This window comes from Brachionichthys hirsutus, unplaced genomic scaffold (genome assembly GCF_040956055.1).
Source record: "Brachionichthys hirsutus isolate HB-005 unplaced genomic scaffold, CSIRO-AGI_Bhir_v1 contig_650, whole genome shotgun sequence".
NCBI classification, from domain to species: Eukaryota; Metazoa; Chordata; class Actinopteri; order Lophiiformes; family Brachionichthyidae; genus Brachionichthys; species Brachionichthys hirsutus.
In genome coordinates this window covers 1,839-29,249 of record NW_027180622.1, presented here as the reverse complement: position 1 = coordinate 29,249, position 27,411 = coordinate 1,839, and the positions used below count along the sequence as shown (strand labels likewise).

Genomic DNA, 27,411 nt, shown 5'->3' with positions numbered 1-27,411 from the left:
TCGTCAATTTTCAATTTTTTTTACTTTCTGTTTTCTCATCTGATTCCTTGCTGTTGTTAAAATCAACTTCCCCACAATAACCTTAGCAATGATAATAATCTCTATTCAATAAATTATCTGTACTGTACAATTATTTCACCACATATAGACCTGCAACAACAGGGGAGCCTCTTTCCATGTAAAGCTATCGAGTCGCTGCCTGCTGCGTCCTCCGTTCAATATCGGCAGAGCAAGCAGAGGATGGCAGACAGTTTGCTCTTCTTTCCTGTGCAGAAATTAAAACAGAATTCTCCTCCCAAATAAAAGAAAAGCTGATGCATAATTGAACATAAAGAAATGGAGTAGAGACACTGGAGTGGGAATGAGTATGCAGTAAAAATTACGGGGAAAAAAGGCTGTTTTAGTCCCCATGTGGTTTCCTGGAGAGAGTGGATCATTTTCTCTGAGGACAGCAGATAGATGGTTCCTGATTTAAACAGAGGCAGGCTGGCAAATGTCCGTGCTTTACTGCACCCCCTCTTCATCCACATAGGTTGAAGGAAACCATCCGATCTGAAACGTGAAACAGTAATCAGTGACATGAACTGAAGTGCAAGCTATGCATTTTCATATTTCAAAAGCTTGCACAGCCACATATCAGCCTCTTCGACATGGCTTGTTCTAGAGGAGGAGGGGGGGGGGGGGTGTTGCATCTTTAATGTGCCTCACAATTCCATATTAGTGAGTTATTGATAGCTCGATGGGCGGGTCAATACCCTTCCAGTGACAATGATCACGACGACGCTGACAACAATGTCAGATAAAAATGAGTTGGCCTGCGAGGAGCTATGGGATTTAAAACGGCAGCTAGGCGCTATTAGTAACTAGTTAATAACCATCTCGACAGGTGACAGGAAATCGGTAGTTGACCGTAATTTTTTTCTAGGAGTAAAAGAAAAAGATATTTCGTAAAGGTGAGGGCCTTTACCGATTTTACTACACAAGTCTAAAACGATTTAGTATTTAGGTACTCTATCTCAAATGTACGGAACTCATGTGGGCACCTTTAACAACACCACATTTAAACCAATAATTTAAAAAAAGTCTCCAAAAAATAGTTGAAAGTGAAAATGAAAATCATGGATGATGGGAAACGTGCCAGTTTAATGGGTTGGCACTAAATCTGAAAGTGATGTCAGCTTTTTTTTTTTTCTTGAAGATATGTTCCCCATTACGCTGTAAATTTGACACCGTTAATGTGCTACTTCCAAGCCAGAATGAGGATCTTCACTTAGTATATATTGGCTCGCATTCTGGCTAAATTGAGCTGGAGTGCGTTGTGGAGGTACTGTAGCTCCAAATCTGATTTTATGTAGCCATAATGCTTTTCGTTCATTAAGGGAACGACTTGCATGCCGTCATCTTTGTCCCATCTTAAGGATGTCTGATCAAATGACATCATCAGGGTGCTTCAAATGGATATCGGCCTTTGTGTCCATCCAGTTTCTGTGTTTTGACTTTGTTATATTTTTAAAATATTTTTTAATTTAAACTTTTCCCTGAGTCTCGACGTTCGGCTCGTGACGCGTGACACTTTCCCGTAAATGAACAGGCTTTCGTGGTTCACTCACTCGTCCGTTGGCCTCTCCTTTCCACCATCCCTGGTCTCCACCGATCTTGCTGTAGATTTTGACGCTGTCTCCTTCTCGCAGCGACAGCTCCCTCATGTCTCGTGCTGCAAAGTTATACCTGGCCACGGCTGTGCTGACCGCCCTTGGAGTGAACACTGCCATGACAGAAACAACGAGAAACTTAGTCTCATCACATTGTGCAGACAACTTTGCATATAATACAACTATTCATCATTGGTGTTGGGTTCAGAAGAGAAAAAAAAGACTGCAAAATACTGGACATAGTAGTAGTACTACTAAAATTGTGAACAACAGTCAAAGTGACAGTTTAGTCACTTAATGCCGAATGAGCATGAAGAGAAGGGGGAAATCCGTTCACTCTGAAGAAGAAACTTGGCTTTTCTTTCTTGAGTTAATGAGGGCGAGTGAGCCTGAGAACTAAACCATTCTCATTAAAGAAAAGAGCACTGTGGAAAAGAAGCAGCGAGGTAGAGGACACGGATCCTTATAATGACATATGCAGACAGTCAGGTACAGGATGATGATGACCTGGGGGAGTAAGGAAGAAGAGTACCTGACCAAAAGGGAGCTGAGCTCTGAGAGGAAAAGTTGAGGCCCTGTGGACTGAGGAAGGAGAAGTTGTAGGAGGCGCAGGTGGCTGCTGAGAGAATAAGAGCAAGAGAAAGAGGCAGAGTGAAGCTGGAAGGTGTTTTGAGGCAAGTGCATGCAGAGCTGGAACCAGAGAAGCAAGTTAGTAGAAGCAGCAGCATTGACGTGTTGTGCCTCAAAGTCGGGGGTGGTGTCAGCTTTTTTTTTAAGATTGCTAATCTCCACATTTAAGTGCCTCAGTGTACGATGGGGAACAGGAAGTAGCTCAAAAGTTTTAAGGATCCTCATAGATTCATGAGATTCATACCCTGTTTCAAAGGCTTAAAGACACCGTGTTTAATTACCTCGCTGTCGGCAATAACTTTATAGCTACATGTGGACGTCTGTCACACTGTCACTGTGTGGAAAATGAATTAAAGAAGGTCAGTCAAGCTCTGTATAGTTTCACTCACAGTGTGAGCTCTGCCAAAAGCATAACTTTTAATGAGAATGGAAGAAGCAGATGCCACTGACCAAGGCTAATGCCGTGCTTGAACACTGACTATAACGCTGTATGTCCACAGGTGCGAGCTAATTAGAATAGAGCTCTCGTAAGTCCATTTCAGCAATAGTGCGCCTGCATCAAAAGAAATCCGAAATGCGTACGCTCGAAAGCAGCGAGAGCTGCAATCGATGCCAGAGGCTCCATTCTCTCCATTCATTTTCTGATTCAGTGCAAACAAAAGGAAAACGACCATGCTGTTGTGGCCGCTTCCACTTGTAGATCGAACACAGGTGGGCAAACGCAGGACAGGAGCAGGCACGGACCCGGAGTCGGTATTGATACAGTCTAATGAACAGATGGCTCACTATTCCGACAGCTAGTCAACACAGCGCCAAATCTGATGAAGTCCCTATTTGTCTTTGTCAACACTATGCTGTTAGCTTTCTGTCCTGCCCTTTCCCCCTCTGGGTTTTTCTCTTTTCTCTGAGTCCAGAGAGTCGATATTCTGGACAAGCGGGCTGACAAAGTGTCTCATTCATTTAACCCTCGCATGCTGCGTCTGCGGCAAAAGCGGCGAGGGATTCAATCTCTGAATATGACCAGCATGATATAAGAGTACTACAGTGAAATTAGTGTTTACATGACTGGACCAATCATTCATTCACATGTCAAGATGTCTAGTCAACCAACACCAACTGCTTCAAAGCTTGGCCAGCTTGGCCAACTGGGCATATTTTCTGTTGCCCTCAGAAGTTGCGCTACGGATGTGCTTCACCTTGACTCTGTTAATTCTTTGGCCATCAAATCGTAAATGCGACACATCAAGCAACAACAGCACTGACTGGATATACGGTAATAGTTTCGATATTGTGTAATGCACTTGCAAAGACAGAGAAGAAGACCATAATATATGGAAAGTAAAATGCTTCATTAAATCCACTGTTGTCATTCAATGTTTAGTATCATTCATGTTCCTGCAGGGCAACTGCTTTAAAAAAAAAAAAAAAATCAAGAGGAGGATGGAACATCTGAACGGCTTACCAGGCGAGCGGGTGCTGGCCCGTGTTAGCGAGCGTTCTCTTGACTTGTAGGGGTGTCTCAATGTGGTGTCTAATAACTTGAAGCTTTCTTTCAGTGAATGGGACTGATAGTACTCCACCAGCTCCTGCAGAAATATGCAGTACAGAAGGACACAAATGGGATCGGTTTGTTGTTTTCGACAGGTAATCTGTGTTGTCAGTGACTTACCAAAAGACTCTCGAACTTCTTGGCCTCAGTGATGTGAATCCAGCTGTCTTTTTCAATGACTTTGATGTGTTTTACTTCGTCATTAAATCTGCAACCCCCCCCCCAAAAAAAAAAAATACCAAAGGAAGAGAACGTCAAGTATGAATCTAAAATTGTTTACAATTTGCAGTAACTCATTGTTGGCTTGGTTTCGTTGCACGAGGCAGAAAGAGTCTACGTGCACCATGTTGGTCTGCAGGGGAACCACAAAATAGCGATGAGCGTATCCATCATTGATAACATTTTGATTAATACTGTCATCTCCCAATGAATAAGCACCCAGTGAATTATTGATTCATGTCACTGTAACTTTATTAATGTTCCTATTCATCACCATGTTTCCTGACTGGTGACCGGAGCCTAGCAAGAGCGCACCTACCGCATTGCTACATGGCGTCTCGCAAAACAACAGACACTGCACTTAAACAAGCCTCCTCATTGATTCTCTGACTAGTGGGCAGCTTCTGCAGCAACAGTCAGGTTCCTCAGATTATATGTTGGCCAGGACAGTTATGCACCTTCAACCTTTGAAGAAAGGGCACCAGGGAAAGCCCTTATCCCAGGAATTGTGCAGGCGGGTTGACAATGTAGCATGCTGTACATTAATCATGCAAACACATTACTAGAGTGTGACAATCATGAGCAGTGCTTAATAATGACAAATGTATGTGTTTATGTGCATCAAAACTTCCCTAGTACCTATTCATCTTAAATGCCATCTATATAAAATATTTTAAAGCCTCAAATAATCTTAATTTAAACATTCTTCAAGTCAAGTTAGGCACTATAATAAACATTAAAAGACAAAAAATAGCAAATTGTTTTCCCCCAGTCTATCACTATGTGACACCTCCAGCGTGAGCTCTTAAATCATTTCTCTTAAAGTTCTATTCTCTGAGAAGAAATGCAGAAAATAACAGGATTATAAAAAGCAATTACAGGGTGGCATTTGGCCAGAATGATGGCAGAAAAAAAGCTCAAAGGGACATCCTGCGAGTATTTCTATTTCGCATGTGGGGATGAAAATGAAACGCTTCCCTGGAGACGTTTCTCTCCTGTAAGACGCGAAACTCACTTGATGCTGATGGCGAACCTCTCGGCCTCAGCCGTCCGCTCTCTGATAAGGTAGGTCCCGCTGCTGTGGGATTTTAAAAGGTTGTCAGCCTGCTGGCGCTCCATGTTCCCTGCAAACCTGCAAAGCAGCAGAGTCAGCGCTGCGACCTCTGGTGTAACAGAATGGAAGCACACATTCAGTATCAAACATGTAACTGATCTTCAGCTTCAAGCTGTGTTTGAGGTGTTATCTTTAATCCATCTCGTCCAGGAAGAAATACTGTAATACTGCTTCAAGGACGATGACCTCAGGGTGTCCACTCAATAAATGCTCTTACCATGGATAACCATAGTAGTCTGCTTCTCTCGAGGACTGCCGACTTGATAATGACTGGAAAGGCTGTCACAGTAGATACCAAATGTTAAACAAAAACTCAAACGGAAAAAGCACAAGTGCAGAGGTAGATCATTGGATGCTCCTAAAATGCACACGTGCTGCACATCTGAATGGGACACTTTACCTTTGGGTCCAAATAGGGCTTGACGCATGTACTGGGGAAGAAGCCACTCTTCTGTGTTTGCATCAGCTTCCCCTGCAACACGGCCATACGAAGTAAATATTTGCACCCTGAGAAGGTGCTTCCTCTAAGATTAACAGATGTATTGTTGGAATGAAAAGGGGAAAAAAAATCAATTTAATCGAATATTGTCAGTGTGGGAACAACAAAGTCATAAATTGCGCACAGCTTTAACAAGAAATATTGCAGTAAAGAAAAAAGAGTACGGAATGTAATTTGCTTTTGCATAGAGGAGGAATGAAAGACCAAACTGCTAAATTCATCAAGAAGTAACAGTTAAAAACTGACACTTAGTGATGTCTGACATGACAGTCGGATGGATGGACTGAAAGAAGAACAACGTTGCCCACTAATCTTCAGCAGCTTATTTGTCTTCCTGGCACTGAAGAGAAGCTTTTGCCATGTGTTGTGCCTCCATTGCACAATGCAATGAACACGTCTGTCATGTTCACCCATCGAGGCATTCACTGTCTGCTCCCAGAAGCAACCGATGTTTAAACACACCACGCCAATAAAGCAATAAAGCCGTGCCTGAGTCTCAATCACGGTTCCAGAAGTTTAGTAACTTTGGGGAAAGCAAAATATAAAAGAAGCAGAAGCAGTTCAAGACGGGGAACTGGAGTTGGTGATTCAGCAGTGTCAAAAGTCGGTGCTGTCGGAGCGTCTTTGATCTAATTTGTCGTGGAGGATCCTCTGGATTTGCAGGTATTTTGCTCGACTACGATTGGTAAAGATGAAAAGAAGCCTTTGCTCTCAGTAATCTGAAGAAGGACTGCTTCAGTAGTGTCAGACTGAAAAAATAAAAGACTTGACGGGTGCGTCGGAAGGCAACTCGAATAAAAACAAAAACTCTCCTTCATGAGTTCGCTGATGCAAAGCGAGTACTTTGAGTGAATAAATGTGGAGTAATTGGATTTTGTTTGGCAGAACCTCAGAAGGATTCTACGTTTATTTCCCAAATATGCTGATACAGAGTGTGGAAATAGTCTCCAGCTCTACAGGATGATAGATAATCCCTCCATCTGTATGCACTGGTGGTGTTTAAACTGTATCCCGCCTGAAAATGCTAAAACCTTGAAACATTATTTAAAGAAATGATCATGTGTCACGACATTCTGTCACGACAGCCAGCTTAGCATACGTGTTGGAGCCTTGTTCTGTCCAAAGCCTTGTCATCATTCCGTCCATTCGTTTTAAATTAGATGCCCTTCAAATAACCTCAATAATCAAGTCTACCTACGGGTACAAATAAAGTGACCTTGACCTTGACCTTAGTAAGCCGAAAGTAGCCGGTTCATTTCAAGTCCAATAAAAGAAGTTCTCTTTTGCTGGCGTAAGTAGCCAAAATCATCCGCCTTCAGAACAACATTCACACTTCGCATCACGTCAGACAGGGGTGACCGACGGCCGTACCTCCCACCATGCGGTGTCCGGATCCCCCTTCAGCAGCTCAATAAAATCTCCTGTTTGAAAGGAAAGAGGCGCCTTCCCCGGAGGTGCCGGCGTGCCGTGATAGTTCCTCACTGCCACCATCTTGGGACCTTGAAACACAAGCAGGCCTTTGCAGTTAGGAACAGAAGAGGTGACGGGAGTAACACGTGGGGTTGATGATGAGAGATGAAAGAGGAAGAGACCCAGCATTAAATTTCACTTTGTCTGCTCTTGGGTTTCTTAGTGAATCAGAACAGTGCACGATTTCAATATTACAGAATGTAACCTTATTTTAAAGATCTTTAAATAATTTGGGGGCACAGAATCTGTGTGTGTGACATTGTTGTGGTTGATGTATTCTAGCTCTTTCCACTAGATGGCAGGAGAGAGCTGTGCGTCGTTTGAGACTGGTTCCATAATAGCAGAGAGAATATCCAGCTTCTTAAAGTATTCCCCTCCCATGTGAATAAGTGACCGGACGTACGCTTACCTGAAGATATTCCAGGCTCCTGGAAAGGAGAAGCAACAAAAGTAATTATTTACAGCATGTAGATGAAGGGGAATCATAACTAAAGAAGGAAAATCAGGTTATGATGACGGTGAGTATTTTGACTGGCAGAGGATTTACTTACCAAATCATGGGGATCTGAAAAAAAAGATGGGAAAACTGTGAAGTTTAGAGTTAGAAATCATGCCAGGTCATATCTGAGCATTTAATATTACAATTCTAATGATATGCACTAATGGGCTTCATGTTTTTATGTCATGTAAAAAAAAAGATGGAAATTCAGCTTGTTTGATTATATTTTGGCTTCATCCTATTGGTAAAGTATTAAATTAGTGGAAGTGAAGCAGACATGGGTAAAAGTGAAGGAGCCAAAGTACACAGTGACAGGAAGCTGGATTTACTTCTTAGAACTTGACCCACGTTAATTATTCCGATTCCCAACCACATTTCTTTCACCATTTCTCCCTGAATGGGTGCAATATGTAGGTGTTATTTATTTTACAAAAATGATGGTGATGCGTTTATCAGAGCCAATCTCTGAAAATCTCTGCAGACTAAAATCGCCAGTGAACAGGATTGTTCAGAGGTTTAGAACAAAAAGCGACACAGATGACAACGTTGTGGAAACACAGTTCAGCACTTCTTCTTCTTCTTCTAGATTAGAGGAAACACCTACTGATTCTACAGATGGTGATGACTTCCAGACACTCTTTGTGTGCTCCTGTTCCACAGCGAGAGCAGTAGTAGCCCTGATAGAAGATTCCCCTAGAGGGCACACACACACACACACACACACACATTAAGACAGGAAGTGTCCCGGACACAAATGAACTCACTGTCCGTCTGACATACAAGGACACTTGTGGTCACACATTTCCCCTAAAATCACAGCATCGACTCCTGAGCTGAGTGTGTTCTGGAGGGTGTAAAGCTGCATGCATTTGCACCACTGCCCTGTTGAATAGCGAGTTCCATAAATCACAACGGGCCCTGCGGGTCTAAGCGGGCGGTGACAACGCTGGACGCTGCCGCCACTGGCTTCGGAGAATTTAGCTCAACCAAACCATGAAATGTGTAGGTCAATACACAAAATAGAGTTCAGCCTGCTGGCTGTTAAAGAGGAGAAAGTGGTGAGTCAGCAATTCGGGTTGTCTCCCACTGCAGTTATAGCAGGGGAGGAAGTGCACTCTGGGAGACCCTGGGTGGTGCTGGGAAAAGAAATGCTTAAATATATCATGAAACGGCCTCGATTGCAACAGAGATTGAATTCACAACAATGTTATCTCCTGGTTTTAGCAGCTTCTGACATGTTCGACTTTGAAAGACAATACTTTCAATCATTTTTCGTTGTTGCATTTAATTGTGCATTGTCATGCTCAACTACTGTTGCATGCCAGATAGAAAGTAATCCACTTTATCACACAATATATCTGCTATGTGTGCCGCGTTTTACAATCATGTAAGGTCAGAGGAACGCAGCTCAATAAACAAAACGCAAAGAATTTCAAATGTGACGAGCAGCAGTTCACGCTCGGGCCACGTTCAATCATCTTTTATGTCACGGAAAAGATTTGCTCCTGGGGCCAGACTGTTAGCCTCCGTGTACAAAAAAAAAAGCCAAAACCTTACTCAAACTGATAAATGAATATAAATATGTACTTGCTTTCTCCTCTAAAAGGTTCAAATGTTACTTCTTTGTTTATTTTCAATGTATGCACATTTGAATAGCATTAATATGTTATTATTAGTTATTAAGAAATCATTCATTTGAAATTTTGGCAGATAAAGCTTGATTCACTCCTGAAAAGTGCTGGAAGGCTTTGAGTGAAATCTGCAGGGCAGTATTTCCGAGAGACTCTTTACAACGTGTTCTTGTTATTTTGACATTCTTTGACTTTAACGTTTAGTGACGTGTGGCGATGACTCTGGTCGCGAGAGACTGGAATACGGAATCTGCTTCTTCCACCACAGCAGCGATCCCAATGTCATTGTGGAATTTAACAAAAGTCATGTCTTCTGAAATAGTACAAATACACCAAATATTTTCAGGCACTTGAAACATTTGCATTCTTATTTTATTTTGGAGCATCAAATAGGCAGTTCTGCACGTCACCACTGGGGCTGTCGGTGAAGGTTACCTCAGGAGCATCTTGCAGGCTCGGCAGTTCGTGTTCTTATCAAAGGTGTGCATTTGGAAGTTATGCTGATTGGCCGTCGCTCTCTCCGGTTTGATATTGGACCTGGAAGTAAATAATGAATAAGAGGAACTTACCGGACAAAGTGAGTTTCCAGGAAACTCTAGGATATTGCAAACAATCAATTCATATTCACTATACTGTGACTAAATATTCTATGCTAGAACATGCTATCCGTGTATCCATTCCCGCCTCATCACACTCACATGGCCATGTCAAACTGCTCCATCCACTTTCTCTTTGTGTCCTCTGTTTTGCAAAAGAACTGGAAACCCTGCTTCCCTTGCAGGTGGATCAGGTAGAAGCCGTACGACCACTGGGGAGAAGAAGCGAGTGAGGAACAGATGGCAGAGGGCTGATGTGGATGGAAATGACAGAGAGAGGCAGACACGCTTGTGTGATGCCTGCATGTTCAAAATATTTACCAACCATACGCTGAATATGATCGCATTTTATTCTGAAGTAATGTGTGTTCCACATGCTTTTTGCTATTTGGACCAGCATCCGATCCAAACCTAGATGACGTGCACAGCATGACACCACAAAGACACCACTGCCAAGCAGAGGATGAGGTAAATAAAGAGTTCACTTCAGCTTACCATTTTTCCACTTGACTGGTAAGCATGCAAAAAGAAAGACACCAGAGAAAGACCCAGTTACACATGCAAACATGGACAGGCATGCAGATTCGAAACAAACAACAACAAAATCCACATTAGACTGGCGGTGCGATGCACTGCAGCATGTTTTCATGAATCCTAAATGACCTTCATTTACATGGCCTTTCAAGCACGGGCGAGCAAAAATGCATGTCTGCAGCATAAAATGCACGATTTAGGTTCCCACAACTGAAATGATGGTTAATGAGTTCCTTCAGCTCAAGGGCAACATTTGCCATTCTCACAGAATGTTCTCTCATTTGCACAGTGAGTAAGGAAATGATTCTGAACCACGTCCTTTCAAAATAAAAGCATAATCCCTACCTTTTTCACGTCTCTGTTGTTCATGGGGTCGTCCGACATTTTATAGGACTGCAGCTCAATAATCTCTTTCAGCTCATAGCTGTAACCTTTTCTCTTGCAGACAATGACCACTTTATCAAACAGGAATATATACCTAAAAAGCACAGAATATGTCATTGTTGGCATTGGATAACTTTATTTCTTGTATTCTGTAGGTAGTTTTTCTGAAGACTCACCGGTCCTGTTTGGTGCGGTTGACAATCGAGCACACTTTTAGCTCACCGTCTATCTTGGGCCTCCCGTATTCTTCCAGTTTCACCTGCTGCTTCGGTCATAAGGGCATGTCGGAAGTCAATCCACTGCATACCATAACCTCTTAAATAATGACAAGCATTGCCTAACTGTGAGGATGTGGCTCCAGTGCTTACAAGATTTTCTATGGAACTTTGGAATTCGCTGATTTTCTTCAGTGTCTCATTGTCCCTCTTCACCTCGTTGATGTACATGGCCAGGTCCTGAGAGGGCAAACAATCAAGCTGTCAGCTAGAGCGCCTTCTGACAGCCGCTTTACCTTGGTAGACGTACAGCCAAGTGAGCCACAAGTGGCTGCATGGAATGGTTTGTGTCATGTTGTCTTTGGCCACTGCTATGTCATCTTTGTGAAGCACGCAGAGGAACACAAAGACATGCACAGGGTGCACCACAGACCTGCATGGCCTCCAGGGCCTCCTTGAGTTGCTGTCTCTCTGGTCGGTCAGTCGAGTGGCTCAAAAGTTCCTGCATGGGGAAGATGATAACAATGATCGACAATTATAGCATTTATTCATTGATTAAATTATAGTTCTACTGTTTATTGAAAGAGAAGGAAAAACCAGACAATTTTAGCCTGCAACATCTTCAACACAACAAATAACACTTCTATATGTGTTGTTGAAATTCATCTATTATCAGTGGGAGCGCCTTTTCTGATATGACACCAATTTGTTTGTTTGTTTGTTTGTTTATTTAACAGGGACAGTGCACATTAATAAACATTTCCTGACTTACAATTTATACGGTAACTAAAATCAAAGCACATGATACACAATTAGAGAACATTTTAAAGCATTGACTGATCAATGTTTTAAAATGATGTTGCCTCGTTTCAGGTGAGCTGAGCACCAAGTGCAACATGCAGAAACATAATATGCAGGATGAAGCAGGAGAGATGCCAGTCAATACCGAATACCGCCACGCCATTATGATCTGTGATTGCGTCCTCCCTTGGGGTGCTCGAGGGATTTATAAATGTCGAACCACAGCGTGTTTCGTGAGAAGAAGAAAAAAAGGCTTATTCATTATTATCATTATTTTAAACTATTTCGGCTGTCCACCCAGTTGGTAAATACAATGAAGGGTGTCTTAAAAAACATCAGGCAGAATCTTTTATTGTCGCCACGTGATTGCTGAAATTCCCATTTACAGCAGATATTTCGACGATGCGGGGGCATCTTGGTGGCGCTGTGCATGAACGCTTCTTAATTTGGACTTTGTGACTGTTCAAATCACAAACTTTTCAACTGATTATTCACTCAAATTTGCTGTGACAAGATTGTAGGGTTTGCTTTTTCAATTGTCAGTCATTCTTTCTCATGTCTACCAGTTTGGAGTGCACAATTCCAGTGCCTTTGCGCATTGGAAATCTTAAAAATAAATAAATCAACCATTATTATGTCTTCCTCACACCTGTGGCCGTTTCCTGTTGAGATGATTCGAAATGTCATCTTTGAAAAATGCCTCATCCCCCACACTGTAGCTCCCAATACTGCTAGCATCATAAGTTGGTGTCACACTGGGAGGGAAATATCCCCCCGCATCTTCACACCCACTGTGGCAACAACGCAAAGTCATTAAGACTCTGGTTTCCCACCAGTAGCAGTACCAATACAGCCAAGAGAGAAGTTCCTGGGCTCTATTTTACCTTCATTACTTGAACTTGTATACTAGTGACCTGCTGACTCAGCAGATCATCATGTTTTGTTGCACAAGTGCAAATATGGCACAGACAACATACTGATCCACAGCTCATAAACTTAAGATAAAATAAATGAAATATTCAAACCCTGCATGTGGAGAACGCTGCACAGATGACTGATCTGAATTAATTTCAGGAGGGCTGCAGCCATAGCACGCAAAATGTAAAGTGATTACAGCATTCAATCTAAGAGATATGATGATGATGATGATGATGATGAATATATTTATTAGATAGAATGTTAGAGCAGTACAAGTACAGTCAAACAATAGTATGTATTACAGTACAAGTACAGTGAAACATCCTGTCTAAGAGGAGCATTTCAAAAAAGCCCTTGCGGTCTTGTTTTTGTTGAAAGTCCTTCGCACATAAATCATCGTCATGTAACACTACCATTAAAAATATAAATAAATTACTCCATTGATGCAAAATAATGCAAAATATATGGAAATTCTACCCAAATCGTTCCCTTGAGCTTGACTGGCCACACACTGAAGCAGGACTTGCCAGGCTGAAGTGGTGCAAGGCCACATAATTCAGCAGTGCTTTGCTGCAAAGTTGTGGGAAGCAGTGAAATGGGGTGCATTTAATCTGATTAGTGCATGGTTGATTTGATGTCATTGTTTTTGCTGAGACTCCTGGAGAGGGTCGATTCAAACCAACAGAGACGTCGCAGCGGTCTATGTTTGCTCTTACGATCAATCACACCTGGCACAAACGTTGAGTCCATTACACAATGCATCATTAGCTCATGGTCTCATCCATAATTGAAGAGCAGTCAAATAATCACAAGCAGTAATACAGCTGGTTTTATGCATGAGTGCCAGGAGGAGATCTCCAGGGAGAAATGATGGCTTGCAGTGACAGTGATCAGAGATTGTGCTTGGAGACATTTTTAATCACAGAAAGGACCATCGGCCTCGGTGCAGATGGCAATCAATGACTGGTATGGTTATTATGCGCCGATCTTTAAAAAATAAAATTATTCTGGTTATTATGAGATGAGATAAACAAATGCTGCAAATGTCAAAATTTGAGTTGATTAAGTTCTCATTGCCAAATATGTTCCTATAATCCCTTCTACAAGGCCTCATCTTTAATTACAGCATAGAAGTCTAGCTACAGATTTATGTTGGACCTGTTGTAAAAAAGAAAAGTCAAATGATTTCAAATTACAAGCCAAAAAGTCTGGAAAAAAAAAGAATTATGAAAGAACACGTGTCACCAGGCAAATAAAACACTTGCTGCAGAGTCACTACAAATCATGAATCAATGTGGAAATACCATGTGCTGCTCTGGTGTTTATAGATAAACGCTGATATCTGACGAGTAAAAATGTTCTGGTTCTTGTCATCTGTCTTTTACTTGGACATCGCCACAGAAAAACACTGCGGGGTTTCTGTCAATAATTCGATACCTTTTTTTTTTTATGAAACCTGACCTCTATTGAGACACATTCTAATCCTGTATAAATCAAGCTGCACTCCGCTTTTCATGCATGACTTTCAAGACTAAATGGAGATATTTTCTACTCTATCCCGCTTCGATTAATACTTTAGAATATGTACAACATCTTTACCACGGACATTCAGAGACTTCTACAGCATCTTCTAATATACGCACATGTGTTTTTTTGTGATACTACTTCATGTGAAAATGATGCTGAAGCTGCAGTGGTTGTGAGGCGGCCTCCTACCTTCAGTAGTAGGTGATACTTTAGCACCCTCTGCATGGGAACCACCAGAAGATCCTGCAGCTTGAACTTCCCCTCCTGCACCTTCATGGTACATTCCTGCGCAGCAGCAAATGAAACAGGAAAATGATTATGCCTCACATATAACAAGCCTTCATTCATCCTGCGTTAATTCATTTCGCCTCATTGCATTGCTGTGATTCCTGCCACACATTAGTGAGGCAGCCTTTAACAAGGATGGATTATTCTACCAGGGACAAAAGCTCTGCTTGTACCAGCCGGCCTGCATGCTGACTAGGAAATTCTGACAGCTGAATACATTTTTAAAAAATTCTGCATTGGCTCCATAGGAAAATAAAAATGTTTACAGGCGTAATATGAGGTTCTTTCAGAGCGGTTCGTACTGTTGCGTCTTTATTCAGTTCTTATATCCATTCATGGTTATATTTGTTTATGAAATATGGATTTTGTGAAAAAAGACACATTTTTCTTTCATCTCTGTGCCAACCATCTGAGATGTAATCATGTTTAAGGGTGTGAGCTGCAGTCTCATAAATAAAATATATGCAAGACAGGACACAGTCAGTCTTACTCAGCTCGACTCTGTACACAATAGTCGCCTCTATGAATGTTACGACATTGAATCGCATTCATTCTAACAAAACATTAAGAAGTACAGAGCTCTCAAGGCATTTATTTTATTTTAGAAGTTATTGCTTAGGTGGTTAAAGCGCCCATCTAGTAAACAGGAGGGTGTGGGTTAGACTCCCAGCAGTGTCTCACTTATGGTGGCGGTGTGATTAGCGGTTCGAATCCTAGCGGATTTCATATGTTCTCCCCGCGTGAGTTTTCTCCAGGTTCTCCGGTTTCCTCCCACCTCCCAAAACATCACCCGATTTGTGTGAGTGTGTGCGTGCGTGGTTGTCTGTCTCTGTGTGGCGCTGGCGACACATTCGGGGTGTACCCCGCCACTCGCCCACAGCAAGCTGACACAGGCTCCAAGCAACTCCCGTGACCCGTAAAGCGGTAGAAGATGAATGGATGAATAATGAATAGTATATTTTACTTTCATTCATTTGTTGTGACGTTTAAACAAATGCCAGATCGCTGCAGCGTTTGTTTCATCTGTGCGTTGCTCATGGACTTGGTTATAATATTTTGATTGAGAGCTGTCTCGCCCGAAAGATTCTTCAGCAATGTTTTCTGCATCGCACGCACTGACATCTACACGGGTAGTCATCACGTCATAAACCTTCCATCAAGAGTTAAATGGTAGATTGTCTCAATAAGTCCATTGATGAACCTTCTCCGCTCACATATCTTCATTTATTTTTACCGAAAGGCACTAGATCGGTAGTTCTTGGTTTGTATGGTGAAGAACATTACCTCTACTGTAATTTTGACATCCTCTCGTGTTGCTATTAACTCATCCAGTGTCTTCTGGGCGATTTCCATATGGCTGCAGTACAGGCCATAGATCAGCAACCTGGTGAGAGACACAGGAAGGGTTGTTCATTGGGCGTGTTCACATTGTGCCTCTGCTATATTAGGAAATACATTATGCTAAGTTGTACGTGAAGGTGCTCTATTACAGCAGAAGAGTGTTTCCCTAAAGGTAAAAGCAATCTGAGGAAGAACCAAATTTGTTCTATAAATCTTAAGTATTAAAAAAACCAAGTAGTCTCCTGCTTACTGATTCGATCTCTAAGACATTGACTCCATTCACACCCTCTGCAGCAGAACACATCTTACGAATGCACCAGCGCCAAGTAATGCACCCATTAATGTCAGCCAAGACAAAGCATTTTGATCCAGATTTGTATCTCCTGTGCCATCTGTGTGAGAATCTAAAACAAAATGAGGCTAAATGAGAACTAAAATAAGAACCTGAATACACACAGAAATAAGAACCTGAACACACGTTTAATGATATACGTGAATAACCTAAATAAATAATCACGAGATGATTCTGATTGAAGGGCAGTCCGAAGGGTCGTCATCCTCTCAGCTTTATGCCACCCACTTCACAGATACTCTTATCGGCACGCAAGGGAAAAAAGTTTAGTTATTTTATATCGGAAAAAATGTATTTGAGTTACGAGCTCAGTCCAGGAACGACTTATACTCGTATGTCAAGGTATTAATTACTCTGTGTATACTGTATATGCATTATTATTATTGTTTAAAGTGGAATTTCTATCAAATTCGTCGGGTGATCATGATCTGGTCGACTGAGCTCAACCACTCGACTTTCATTGGATCCCAGGAAGATGCTTGGTTACACCCCCTGCAGTGAGACACCCACCCTCTGAACTGGATCACGACTAATAAGCCCCTAATTAAGACTTGAACATGAGAAGAAGAGACAGCTCCTCTTAGCGCCCATCTAACCCTTCTGAATGACAAAAGGACAGAGATTAATTGGTCTTTGATCAATGATGAAAAAGCAGGAAAGATCTGAAAAAGGTTTTGAACTCTAAGTTAGTTCTGAGAACCAATGTGGCACGAAGGTCTTTGTTAAGAGACTCCTTTATAACACGAAAGATCTTCTGGTATGAATATAAGAATTACGGCAGTGTTGAGCTAAATCAATATTTAAAGAGATATCAAAGGGAAAAGAATGAAGATGATTCAAATGTCATGCTTTTATTGGTCACATACTCAATGTACTGCTTCACTGTGCAGTGAAATACCACTTTGCCCCATCTGGTACCATACTTTTCACATAATATCTAATATAAAAATACAACACTATATATATAGGTCCTGCTATGTGTTGCCATCTCCTTCGGGCTGTAGCCTGCCTTCCGCCCATCGGCTCCAGCAGATTTGCGACTCGCAAGGTGGGTAAGTGGATGCGATTTTCTCGCCTAAAAAGAATATTGATGGATTCTATATTATATATATAGAAAGTCTACAGATGCTGCCATGTGTCTGGTGAATATCAGAGTCGTGACAATATTAACCCTAATTAGCCTCGATTATAAGTAAATGGGAAAATCAAGATTTTATTTATTTGTTTACCGGTATTTTATTGTATATTTTGTATCCACGGATATCTGAATGCCATTCCAAATACAATGGAATCAGAGCTAGACCAAGCCCCATCTTCAGATTTTTTTTAACTCAAGATCCATCAAGCAGTTTTTCCGTAATCCTGCTACGAAACAGACAAATGGCGTCAAATGACAGATATTAATGGAGCAGACTCGTTATCTGAAGTTCTGTCTACCTAAAATCCTGGTTGGTCCTCATTAAGGATTCAGACAGCCTGAGGATAGGAGCTCCTCTTCAGCTTAACTGTCTCATAAGAAGCCATTCTGATGGCTTAATCCTTTATGACTCTAACAACTCCTGGTATAAATGCCTCATTGGATGCTCAACACCCGACCATGGAAAGTCCATGAGTAAAAACCCTGTGTGAATATAAAAGTATTTTTTTCAGGCACAAAAACCTACGTTCATGTAAAATAGTGTTAGAAGGGTCCAAAGATCAAATCACTCATAGTGGAGCATTAAAGGGAAATGCTGTTTGTTTGGATGGCACTATGTTTCTCCCTTGCTCTTGTGTGAGGAGAAATTTAGATATTCCTCTCAATTCAGAAAATGTAAATCTTTACGTAAAAGACGAGACCTAATATCCTGTACTGTTCACATCCATTTGTGCAAGCTTGCATGCTCTTTCTTTTCTGCGTTTACAGGTTCAATTCATCTTATTGACTTGAAAATTAAAGGTAAATATTTCGCCAATGAAAAAGAAGTTTGCAAACAGTTGCAAAAAAAGGAAAAGCGCAGAGACTTCCAAATAAGTTTTAGCCACAGTTTTCCTTTCGAGAGTTTAGCAATGCAGTAAAAATCTCTATTCTTTCTTTTATTTATTTCCTTCTTACAGCTGTGTTGGCCAGGTTCATTACGAGGATGCTGTTGTGCATGTTATTTCACAAAAAATGCAATTTTGCACAAGTGTGCCCTGGGCTTTCACCCCCTCTGCCCTGCTGGAGCCCTGCGACAGCCAACTTACCAAGGAAATCTCCAAGCAAACCAGAAGTGACGGGGTGTGGAGCGAGCTAATATACTCTGACACATGGCATTGGGACCCCCTCACCTCCACTCAATATATTCAGTGCACAGCAAATGGAGGGGAACATAGAGCAAAGCCCTCCAATAAACAGGCTTATAGGGCTGCTATGATTAGGCAATGCAAGGATATCAGGGAGCGAGATTACTCCGGAAATGAGTTTGGGAATGTCGCAAATGAGGATACCAACAAGGGTGCACTTAGGTCCCCATTTAGTTTATAGGGCTTCCGCTGAGTGCACTTTCTCATTCAGCCCAGCTCTGGCTGTTTAAGAACTGAGAAGTCGCTGAGATAAACCAGTGACATTTTTAGCGTTGGCATTCAATACAAAGGTTTCAAAGAAACAAAGCCTTCCATCGGCGCATGCAAAAATAATAATGATTAAATACAAGCACATTGTTGTAAAGGTCAGAGAGACTTACAAGCATAGATAAACACATTAATTATGCCGAGCCTCATAATGAGGAAGGTCTACGTGTCAATCACATGAACCCTGCCTTGCATGGAATCTTAACATCTAATGAGCACCACGCAGCATTTTGGAAAATGTTGCAAAAGGTAAATATTAATCATCGCCATGGCATCGTCAGATTTGTTTGGTCAAAGTTTAGAAATTAATTTGTTGCATTGCCTGTAGAATAAAGGGAACAAATACAGGTGGAGCTGATACAGAATGGGAGCAGCTCAGGGATGTAATGTTAATCAGCATGACTTCAAAGGCAGTGTTCAAAACGAGAGAGCTCAGTGAAGCACAGTGAGGTTCGTGGATGGTGAGGCTCTGACGTCACTGTCAGATTTACAACTTTGTTTTATTCTGCCCTGGTGTATGAAGCATGACCCTGTACGTGCTCGCAAGCCCCTTTCAGAGAGGCAGAGTGCCGTCTGCCTCATTTTGCACTTTTTTTTTTATCTGCGATTTTATGTGAACAGTCACATCACAAACTTAAGCAAACGACGACGTCACGCTCATAGTAAATTGTAATCCATAGCAACATGTCCAGGTACAATATCAGTGGACCTTTGGTGTTCAGTACAGGATGAAGGTCTGGGCAACAATCTTAACACAACAGTTGAAACTGATGCTTTTAATTTAGTGTCCTTCCAACTTTATGGCAAGAGTTTAGAAGTCGTGTTTTAAAAAACAATTGCACAAATCCAAGCCCAAGAAAAAGTTAGATGCTTTGTTTCTCTCTCTCTACATTACAACTGGTGCGTTTTTAATGTAACACTGGAGTGTTTATCTGGACTTTATATATAGGATTGTGTGCAAGCATTTCCATCCACAGCTCATTTGGATGAGGGTCAGATGAGCTAAATTCGGATGGCGATACAGCAGCGTTGTGCGGTTGCGTGTTCGCGAGGGAGATAGTGTGCCTGCCTCTCTGTCACATTAACTTTATGGGACATACTATACTCTTGGCTTGAGAAAGAGGCCTGCTACCTATGTAAAAGCAAAGACACACTGTAACCACCTGTTTTAGCGTAGAAAGACGAGAAGGAGGGAATAATATCTTACAGATACATGTAGTATGTGTGCAAAAATAAGTACATGCTCCCATATGCGCTGAAGCGTGAGAGTCACTCATGCAGTAATGAGGAGAGTGGCATATTCATGGTGTGCAAGGAAGCTATCATCCCTATCATTAGCATTACCGATGAAGCAGCCACATTGCACAGCAGGAAGTTGAATCACTGCTCCCCTCGGGCATTGCAAATGAGCAACATGTTGCTCAGCAGCTGAGCGATATGGAGATCAATATGAGAGAAAACTCTGATTGTCGTCACACTTCAGATGATGTCCCCGTTTGGAGGGGTTTCTAGTCCTCACTCCACAGAAATCCCATTCAGATCTATGTCTGTCAGCCCCGGTCCTGCTGTCTTTGTATTCCTATGTTTTTTAGGCTTGGTCTATTTTTAGTGCTGAGCCCTACTCCTACCTTACACATGTGACTGCATCCCCTCCCACCCCTCAAATCACATCAGAAAATTCACACACGAGCAGATGGCAGCACTGAACTTAAACACGTCAACTTACAAGGCAAAACAAACAAGGCCAGTTATTTTTAGGTTTAGGATTAGGAATAATTATATATATTTTTTTATTTGCAATTTGGGAGCAGCATGATATCAATGTCAGTAAAGAACCTGAGTTGGATTGAGAGGTGGTGAACTACAAATACAAAGAATACCATAAAGAGAATAATGCGGTCGTCAGAGGAAGGACAACTGCATCGCGCTGGAACTGTGCAAAGTCAGTCTTGAGTGGATTTACTGTTGAATTGCTCACACGCTTTCTCAGCTTTTTCCTCTGAGATGTTTTCTGTTAATCGACTTTTCTTTGGAGCGCTAATGCCAGCAATCCTCCCACTGATCTGTGGATGCACAGTTTGCTACAGCCTCCTCAGTTGCAGGGGGGGTGACAAACGCACGAGTGAATTTAAACACTGTATATGTAACATAATAAGACGAGCGTCTGTGCAGGTTCTCAGTTCATCAACTCCTTTGAAGAAGAAGTAGCCTCTTGGATGAGAAGTGAAACGTCTTCAGCCAGCGTGAAGCAAGTCAATTTGATTCTTCTTTTCTTTTTCTCTCTCTCTTCTTGCTAATAATGCTCATAACATAAATTAGAGGTTACTGACCGTTCCTTGAAGTCGAGGAAGATCTTGCCCAGACCACTTCCTCCGGTGACCATGTTCAGGTCTATGGCTCGTAGGAGGGCGAAGTGGACTTTGATCACGTCCTGAGTGAAGATCGTGATATTCATTAGAATCGAACCACAACAATGAATAATTCATTCCTTTGTAATGAGTATTAAACACAGATCGCTTAATATCTACCTTATAGTTAATGTGCATTTGAGCTCATTCCAAAATGTGCAATACAAGATGTTTCTTTAATGTTATTTTGCTATGCAAGACGATTAAATTAATGCAATTTACTTGGCATAATGTATTTTAATATGCTAAAAACTGCTAGCTAGAGGCAAAACTGGTTTCTTTCAACAAAGCTTTACTCTCTGGTTTATCCTGTCTCTCTGACGTCTTGTAAAGTATTATCAGCCCTTCAATATCGAACAAATTTAAGGATGAAAATCTTTATAAATGAATGCTAATGGTATATCTTAGAGCATTTAAGATTCCAACCACTTGCTGCAGCACTAGGTGTTTAATTTTTCATTGATTAGCTGATGCTGTGGAAGACCTGTGAGCGAGCTTGACAAGTGATTAAATGCTAATGCAGGAGTCAGCTGTGCAGTTGTGATTCTGAAAGCAGGCTGAAGTGGAGCAGATGTGCGGTTTAGTGGCTGAACGAGTGCCAAACGTTTATGAGCATCGTCTGCTAAGAGCGAGAAGCCGAGGATAAGTGTGATTGGAGAAAATTAGGAAAGAATTGACAGATAATTGACGAGTCATGTCACTTTCTGCCAACAGCATTGCAGCATTTCTATAGAAAGGCAAAGAGTAACACGGAATAATTCTTACCGGGCTACAGGAAAGTTAGCCTGTATGATCAGTGTTGTGCTTATTAAACTAGAAAAGAACTCGGAGAGCGCAAACCTCCGCCAATGAATCAGAGTTGATGTGTATTTTTAACAGATTTTTGAATCCATAAATGGAGTTTTCAATGTCAAAATGTAATAATTTTTCCTGACCTCCAGAAGACATTTGGCATGATAGTTCATATCGGACCGCTTTATGACTGTGATTTTTGGTGAGTGGGGGTGTAACCCAGGCTCATAATTACATTATATGTTTAAATAATCCTTTCCTCCTGAGACATTTGAACATCTTTGGGACTCATGTGACATAATATTTTGTTTGTTATTTTTTTATTTCATCTACAACAGGTTACAATAATCACTGCAGTTTGTAAATATTATCTTTTTTTTGTATTATTCTGTTTGCCTTGTTGTAAATATCATTATTATTTTTTTGTACTACAATACATGGTACCAACACTGAACTCAATAACTGCTTTGTGTTGTTTAATTACTGACCACCAGCTCCACGGGTCGATCCCAATATACCTTCTGATATAGCAGTTAGTTTAATAGTTCTTATGCCCAATATTAGTTATATTTATAGTCCGCCTGTCTAGTATTAGTGCTATCGAGTGCAAAGAGATGCTACAAATATAATTAATATTTTACAAGATTGGACTTTTTTGGAAAAGGCTCCATTATAAGTCAATGGGAAAATGCAGCTTTTTTTTGTGCATCCAGGCGGGCATCTGGATCACTCTCAAATGATCCGGATTTTTCCGTTTTTTTTCATAATTTCATAATTTCCATAATCCTGGTAACAAACAGACAAACACCATCAAAAACAGAACCTCCTTGGCAGAGGTAGTTACAGAAGCCCTGCATAGTGCCGGGTGGAATGGGCCTTGCTAAACTTCCCTAAGTTTCCAGAAATGTTCCCTATTTCTGTGTTAAGAATTGGGAGAGGTTGTTGCCAAAAGATTTTGAAGAAAATTTGTGTAGCGATGAGCAAAGGACAAGATGTTTATATTTTGGGGTACATTCGAGTATGGCTGGATCGTTTTATCTCCTTTTCCTCAAATATATGGCGATATCACCTCCCCGCCAAAAGAAAAACAGGATTCAGAGTCTTTCATGTGGGAATCATTTATCTGCCATGATGGAACAATGTGTATTTGTTGATAAGTCATCAACTACGGATGCTGAATGCTAATGACTCCTGATGGAAGGCTTTCATGGTAAATGAATGACATGGTGTTACTTAATTCGACATGAGGCGGATCAAAGGAGAGCGACATCATCATGACATCAATAAGAGTGTGCCATACTCTATGTTTGATGACAAGGCTGACAGCGACACATGCGTTGTTGTGCACGCTCACAAGCAGCCACATTACTTATTTCCTGATGGCGATTTCCAAAAGGGCTGAGAAATCTATCCTCTGACTGTGCTGATTTTAGCACCCTTTCAGCGCATCCTCCTCTTTCCTTATAAATTTATCATGATCCACTGCTGTTCCCTCCGACTCACAACACGAGCATCTCAGCACTCGCTGACCCTTCAACGTTGCATAAAGCTACACCCTTCATCATTGCATCCTTGCATTCATTCAGCCATCAATATTTCACTTGGCCTGTGATGCATTCAGGCGTAATGTGTATATATACAGATGTCTTCTCTTGAGCGATTACTCACCTCAAGGTTGACAAAAATTGCCTCCATGTCCTGTGGACTCAAGACTTGCTTCAATGGGATCATGTAATTCTAAACGGAAACAAGAAAAAAGGTGTGACAACTGAGGTTCCTCTTCTCTAAAATAAATGTGTGCAGAGTTGTCGCCTTGTCTTGTAAAAATATATAAATGGAGTGAGAACAAGCTCCTGGAAAGCTTTTAGCACATCTGTAAGACTTTATTTGAGGGACACACTAGTGAAAGTTAAGAGCAACAACAATAGAAATCAATAACAGGCCACCTTGTAAAAAATAAAAAATAAAAATAAAAATAATTTCACTCTGACTTTATTTCAGGATAAAAAAAAAGACAAAGTTTCTCTACGCGGCATTTCTGCTTACAGTGGAAAAAACTCGCCTGCTTTTCTAATGTTGTTTTATGGTTGTCACTTTTGATCATCATAATAATAACACATAGATCAACTAAGAAGCAACTGAGAGATGACAAGCTTTATTAACCCCATCTCAATTAAGCTAAATGAGACCTCTGATCATAGGAAGGTTATTTATTCTCATTTAGCCCCGTGTTGGTCTGACGCAGGAATCACAGGATACACATTTGGCTTAATGAAATTAGAGGAGCGGGTGATTTATAGCACCCCATCAAATTGCGAATGAAATCTGTCAATGCGGAAAGTGATGTGTTAGCAGCACTGCTCTAAACAATGCCTCATTATCGCTTTGAGAGAGATGCTGTGTGCCAGTTCATGATTCTTATTGCACACCGAAGTTGTTGTTTTACGGCTCTCTGACTTAATATTGCAGGCAGTTGTGTTGAGGAATATAATCATTGCTGTTATCTATCAGAAACATGGGAAGAAATGTACATGCCGTAATACCTTGACATACAACTATAATTTGTTCCTGGACGTAACTCAATTCACTCGTATGTCAAATTAAATGTTCCCATATAAAATAACAGAAAAAAAAAGTATTTGTTCTGGCCGTCTAAAAACACTCAAATAAACGCTAATAACAATGGGAATTATTTTTTTTATTGCTATATAGAGAAACACAAAATGATATACAGTATTACGGTAATTTAAAATGTGGTTTGATTATAAGTTTTACCTTCAAGAGTCAAGACAGATGGTAGCGCTAACAGCGGTGAGCAGCAGGAGGGAGGAAAGTGTGTGTGTGTGTGGGGGGGGTTGGACGCTATGTATAGACACTTTATTCAGTAATTGTACATTAACACGTACATGAACTTGGACATAATAGTTCTGCCTTTGGACGGCTCTGTGTTCTTGATAGCATCCTTCTGTTTGGATTGTACGTATCGTCGATGTACTCCCCTCGTACTGGCGTGGCCAAATGGTCATGTTGATGGATAATGGCATGCTTCATATCCATCATCATGCATCTATTTCTTCTCACTGCCATCCTCACCACTCGCTTTCTTTAGACCCATCACTTCTTATAAAAAATATTCGCAGAGCTTGGATCTCAAATTGATCCTCACAATGCAAAACATTGCTTGCAGACTGGCTTGTAACTCGGAATGCTCGTATGTCAAGGTATTACTGTATAATATTTATAATACTTAGAAAGTATTTTCACTAAATTGATGTCATCATAGGGCATAATGTGTGCGAGCACACATTCCTATACGTCTGTAATGTGTGGGTCTAAATTTAAAGCTCGATGGGCAGGGGTCTCCTGTGGGGGGCCCAGCCAATAATAACAACACAATCGATCAGCTCCAGTGACATTTGTGCTGCCCGATGAACCGGCCAGTAGCTGACCTTTCCATGCTGTGACGCAGCCCACAGGCCAGAAACACCAGCAACAGGTGTCAAAAGGAAATTCTGAAGGACTCAAGCGCACAAACAGGATATCACTCAAATGTAGGAACGCCTCAGCATAGTGGGACGCTCACCCTCTCAATGTCCTCCAAAGTCTTGTAGTACTTTGCTTCCGTCTCCTGGATCTCCACGAGGCAGCAGTTTCTCTTGTCATCTTCCGTCATGCCCATTTTCTGTGAAACAGATCAGTAAATAAATGCAAAAAAAACGTATGATTTTGGATTTGCTTTACATTTGAAAGTGTTTTCATATTTTCATTGGCCTTCAGGTTTCACAAATATGTGCTTCAAGTCCTTCTGTGCTGCTGTGTTTTTGAAATAATAACATTTCCCACTTCATTTAGTCATGTTGTCGAAGACACATAATTACTCATGATTTTATACACATTTGTAACTACGTCTATCGACATCTACATCTGAGGTTGACTGTAATGGATCACTTTGATTCACTACAGCAATCCATTTATTATCAATAGTGGTTTCCATGGGGGCCTGTGTTTAATATTGATTGTGTGTCCCCTTAATTGGGTTTTCACACTGTCTGGGAGTCAATGAGATTAACAGATGCTAAATCAACATCCAGAATGCAAAATGTCATGGCAATGTAAAATAATAATAATAATAATGACGAATTATTTGTATTTTTTAAAGTGTTCACACACTTTGGGGAGAAAAGGAAACATGATATGTAGTGGAGGAACGCTGTTGTCCTTCAGGCTGAACTGAACTCCACAAACATGTTACAAAGCAAGTGTATTTACATCTGATGTACATATCAAGATGTGCACATCTTGATTTTCTACATCAAATAGAACCAGATGAAATCATTTGTCTATTGTAAAATGATAAAAATGACAAACACATGCAAACATAGACATAGGGGTGCTAACGGAGACATCTGGGATAGCTTGGTTGTTTCTGAGCAGTGCTGATCATCCAGCATGTAATCCACCAATTAAAACGTGTCTCCCAGCCAGTGAGTCAAAGGCACCTGGTGGTCTTCCCCGACGTCAGCTAGGCTGAAGTCACACCTGTCTGAGTCAGAACCCAGATGACCCCCCCCCCCCAGTGCACCTCTTAGGAATCTAACTGGCAGCTCATTCTTGGGATGCTATGCATTTGTTTTTAATGTTTTAATGAAGTGGTGGTGGGAGTTTGCTGACAGGGAGGGGTGAGTCACAAACACAGTGGCACTCACCTGCATATATCTGATCTGCAGCGTGGGAAAGGCAAAGCAGCGCAAGTAAGAGGTCATGTTTATCATGCATGAGAGACAGCCGATGTCAGGACGATTAGGAAGACGTAATGGAAAAACTAGTCAAAGACGATAACATGAGAGAAATGGCCTCATTCTTTGTTTCCTCCTCCAATAGCTTTTTGTACGTTATAGATGAGAGAATAAAGCAACAATACTCGTAGTAAATTGCAATGAGCTCTATTGATCACAACTGTATATAGCCTGGTTCAGAGCATAATGAGAGGAATACGTTGCCATGAAAGAGTGGAGCAGTCTCTGAACTGGCCTGTCTCAGTTTGCATCCTCATCATTTTGAACGGTATCACATTTTGCCCATTTACACAATGAGGGTACCGTGATTCTTCTCAAAGGATTGAAATCTAGAACCACTTTCAACCGTTTGCATTTCAGGCAGCAAACACCTCCGGTGGCGTGCAAACGAATGGCCAAAAGTTGAATGGTTTCAAAGAGAAATGATGATCACTACTGATGCAGTTTTATTTTAATCAATAATAATAAATAATATCCAGAGTGATGCATAATTCTCACCATGGGTTGTCGTACTTCCACCTTAATGATGTCCTCGTAGATGTCATCCCCGTCGTCGTCGCACGGCACGCAGTCGTAGATGTCATCCTCGCCCAAGTCGTGCTCA

At 41.3% G+C, this 27,411-nt stretch overlaps 1 protein-coding gene across 1 annotated transcript; it reads right to left on the bottom strand.

Moving 5' to 3' along the window:
* Window positions 1-504: 504 nt before the first annotated feature.
* On the bottom strand, window positions 505-27,411 carry LOC137916205 (guanine nucleotide exchange factor VAV2-like; the record flags this gene model as incomplete). Its single annotated transcript, XM_068759284.1, has 26 exons — window positions 505-552; window positions 1,611-1,765; window positions 2,185-2,271; window positions 3,745-3,868; window positions 3,952-4,039; window positions 5,066-5,182; window positions 5,382-5,443; window positions 5,565-5,636; window positions 7,035-7,162; window positions 7,543-7,561; window positions 7,685-7,698; window positions 8,237-8,325; window positions 9,699-9,800; window positions 9,962-10,071; window positions 10,355-10,369; window positions 10,739-10,871; window positions 10,954-11,042; window positions 11,146-11,232; window positions 11,426-11,494; window positions 14,428-14,523; window positions 15,811-15,910; window positions 21,142-21,242; window positions 23,680-23,748; window positions 25,595-25,693; window positions 26,718-26,732; window positions 27,306-27,411. Coding segments are annotated over 26 exons (2,194 nt in total), but the record flags the coding sequence as incomplete, so codon positions are not given.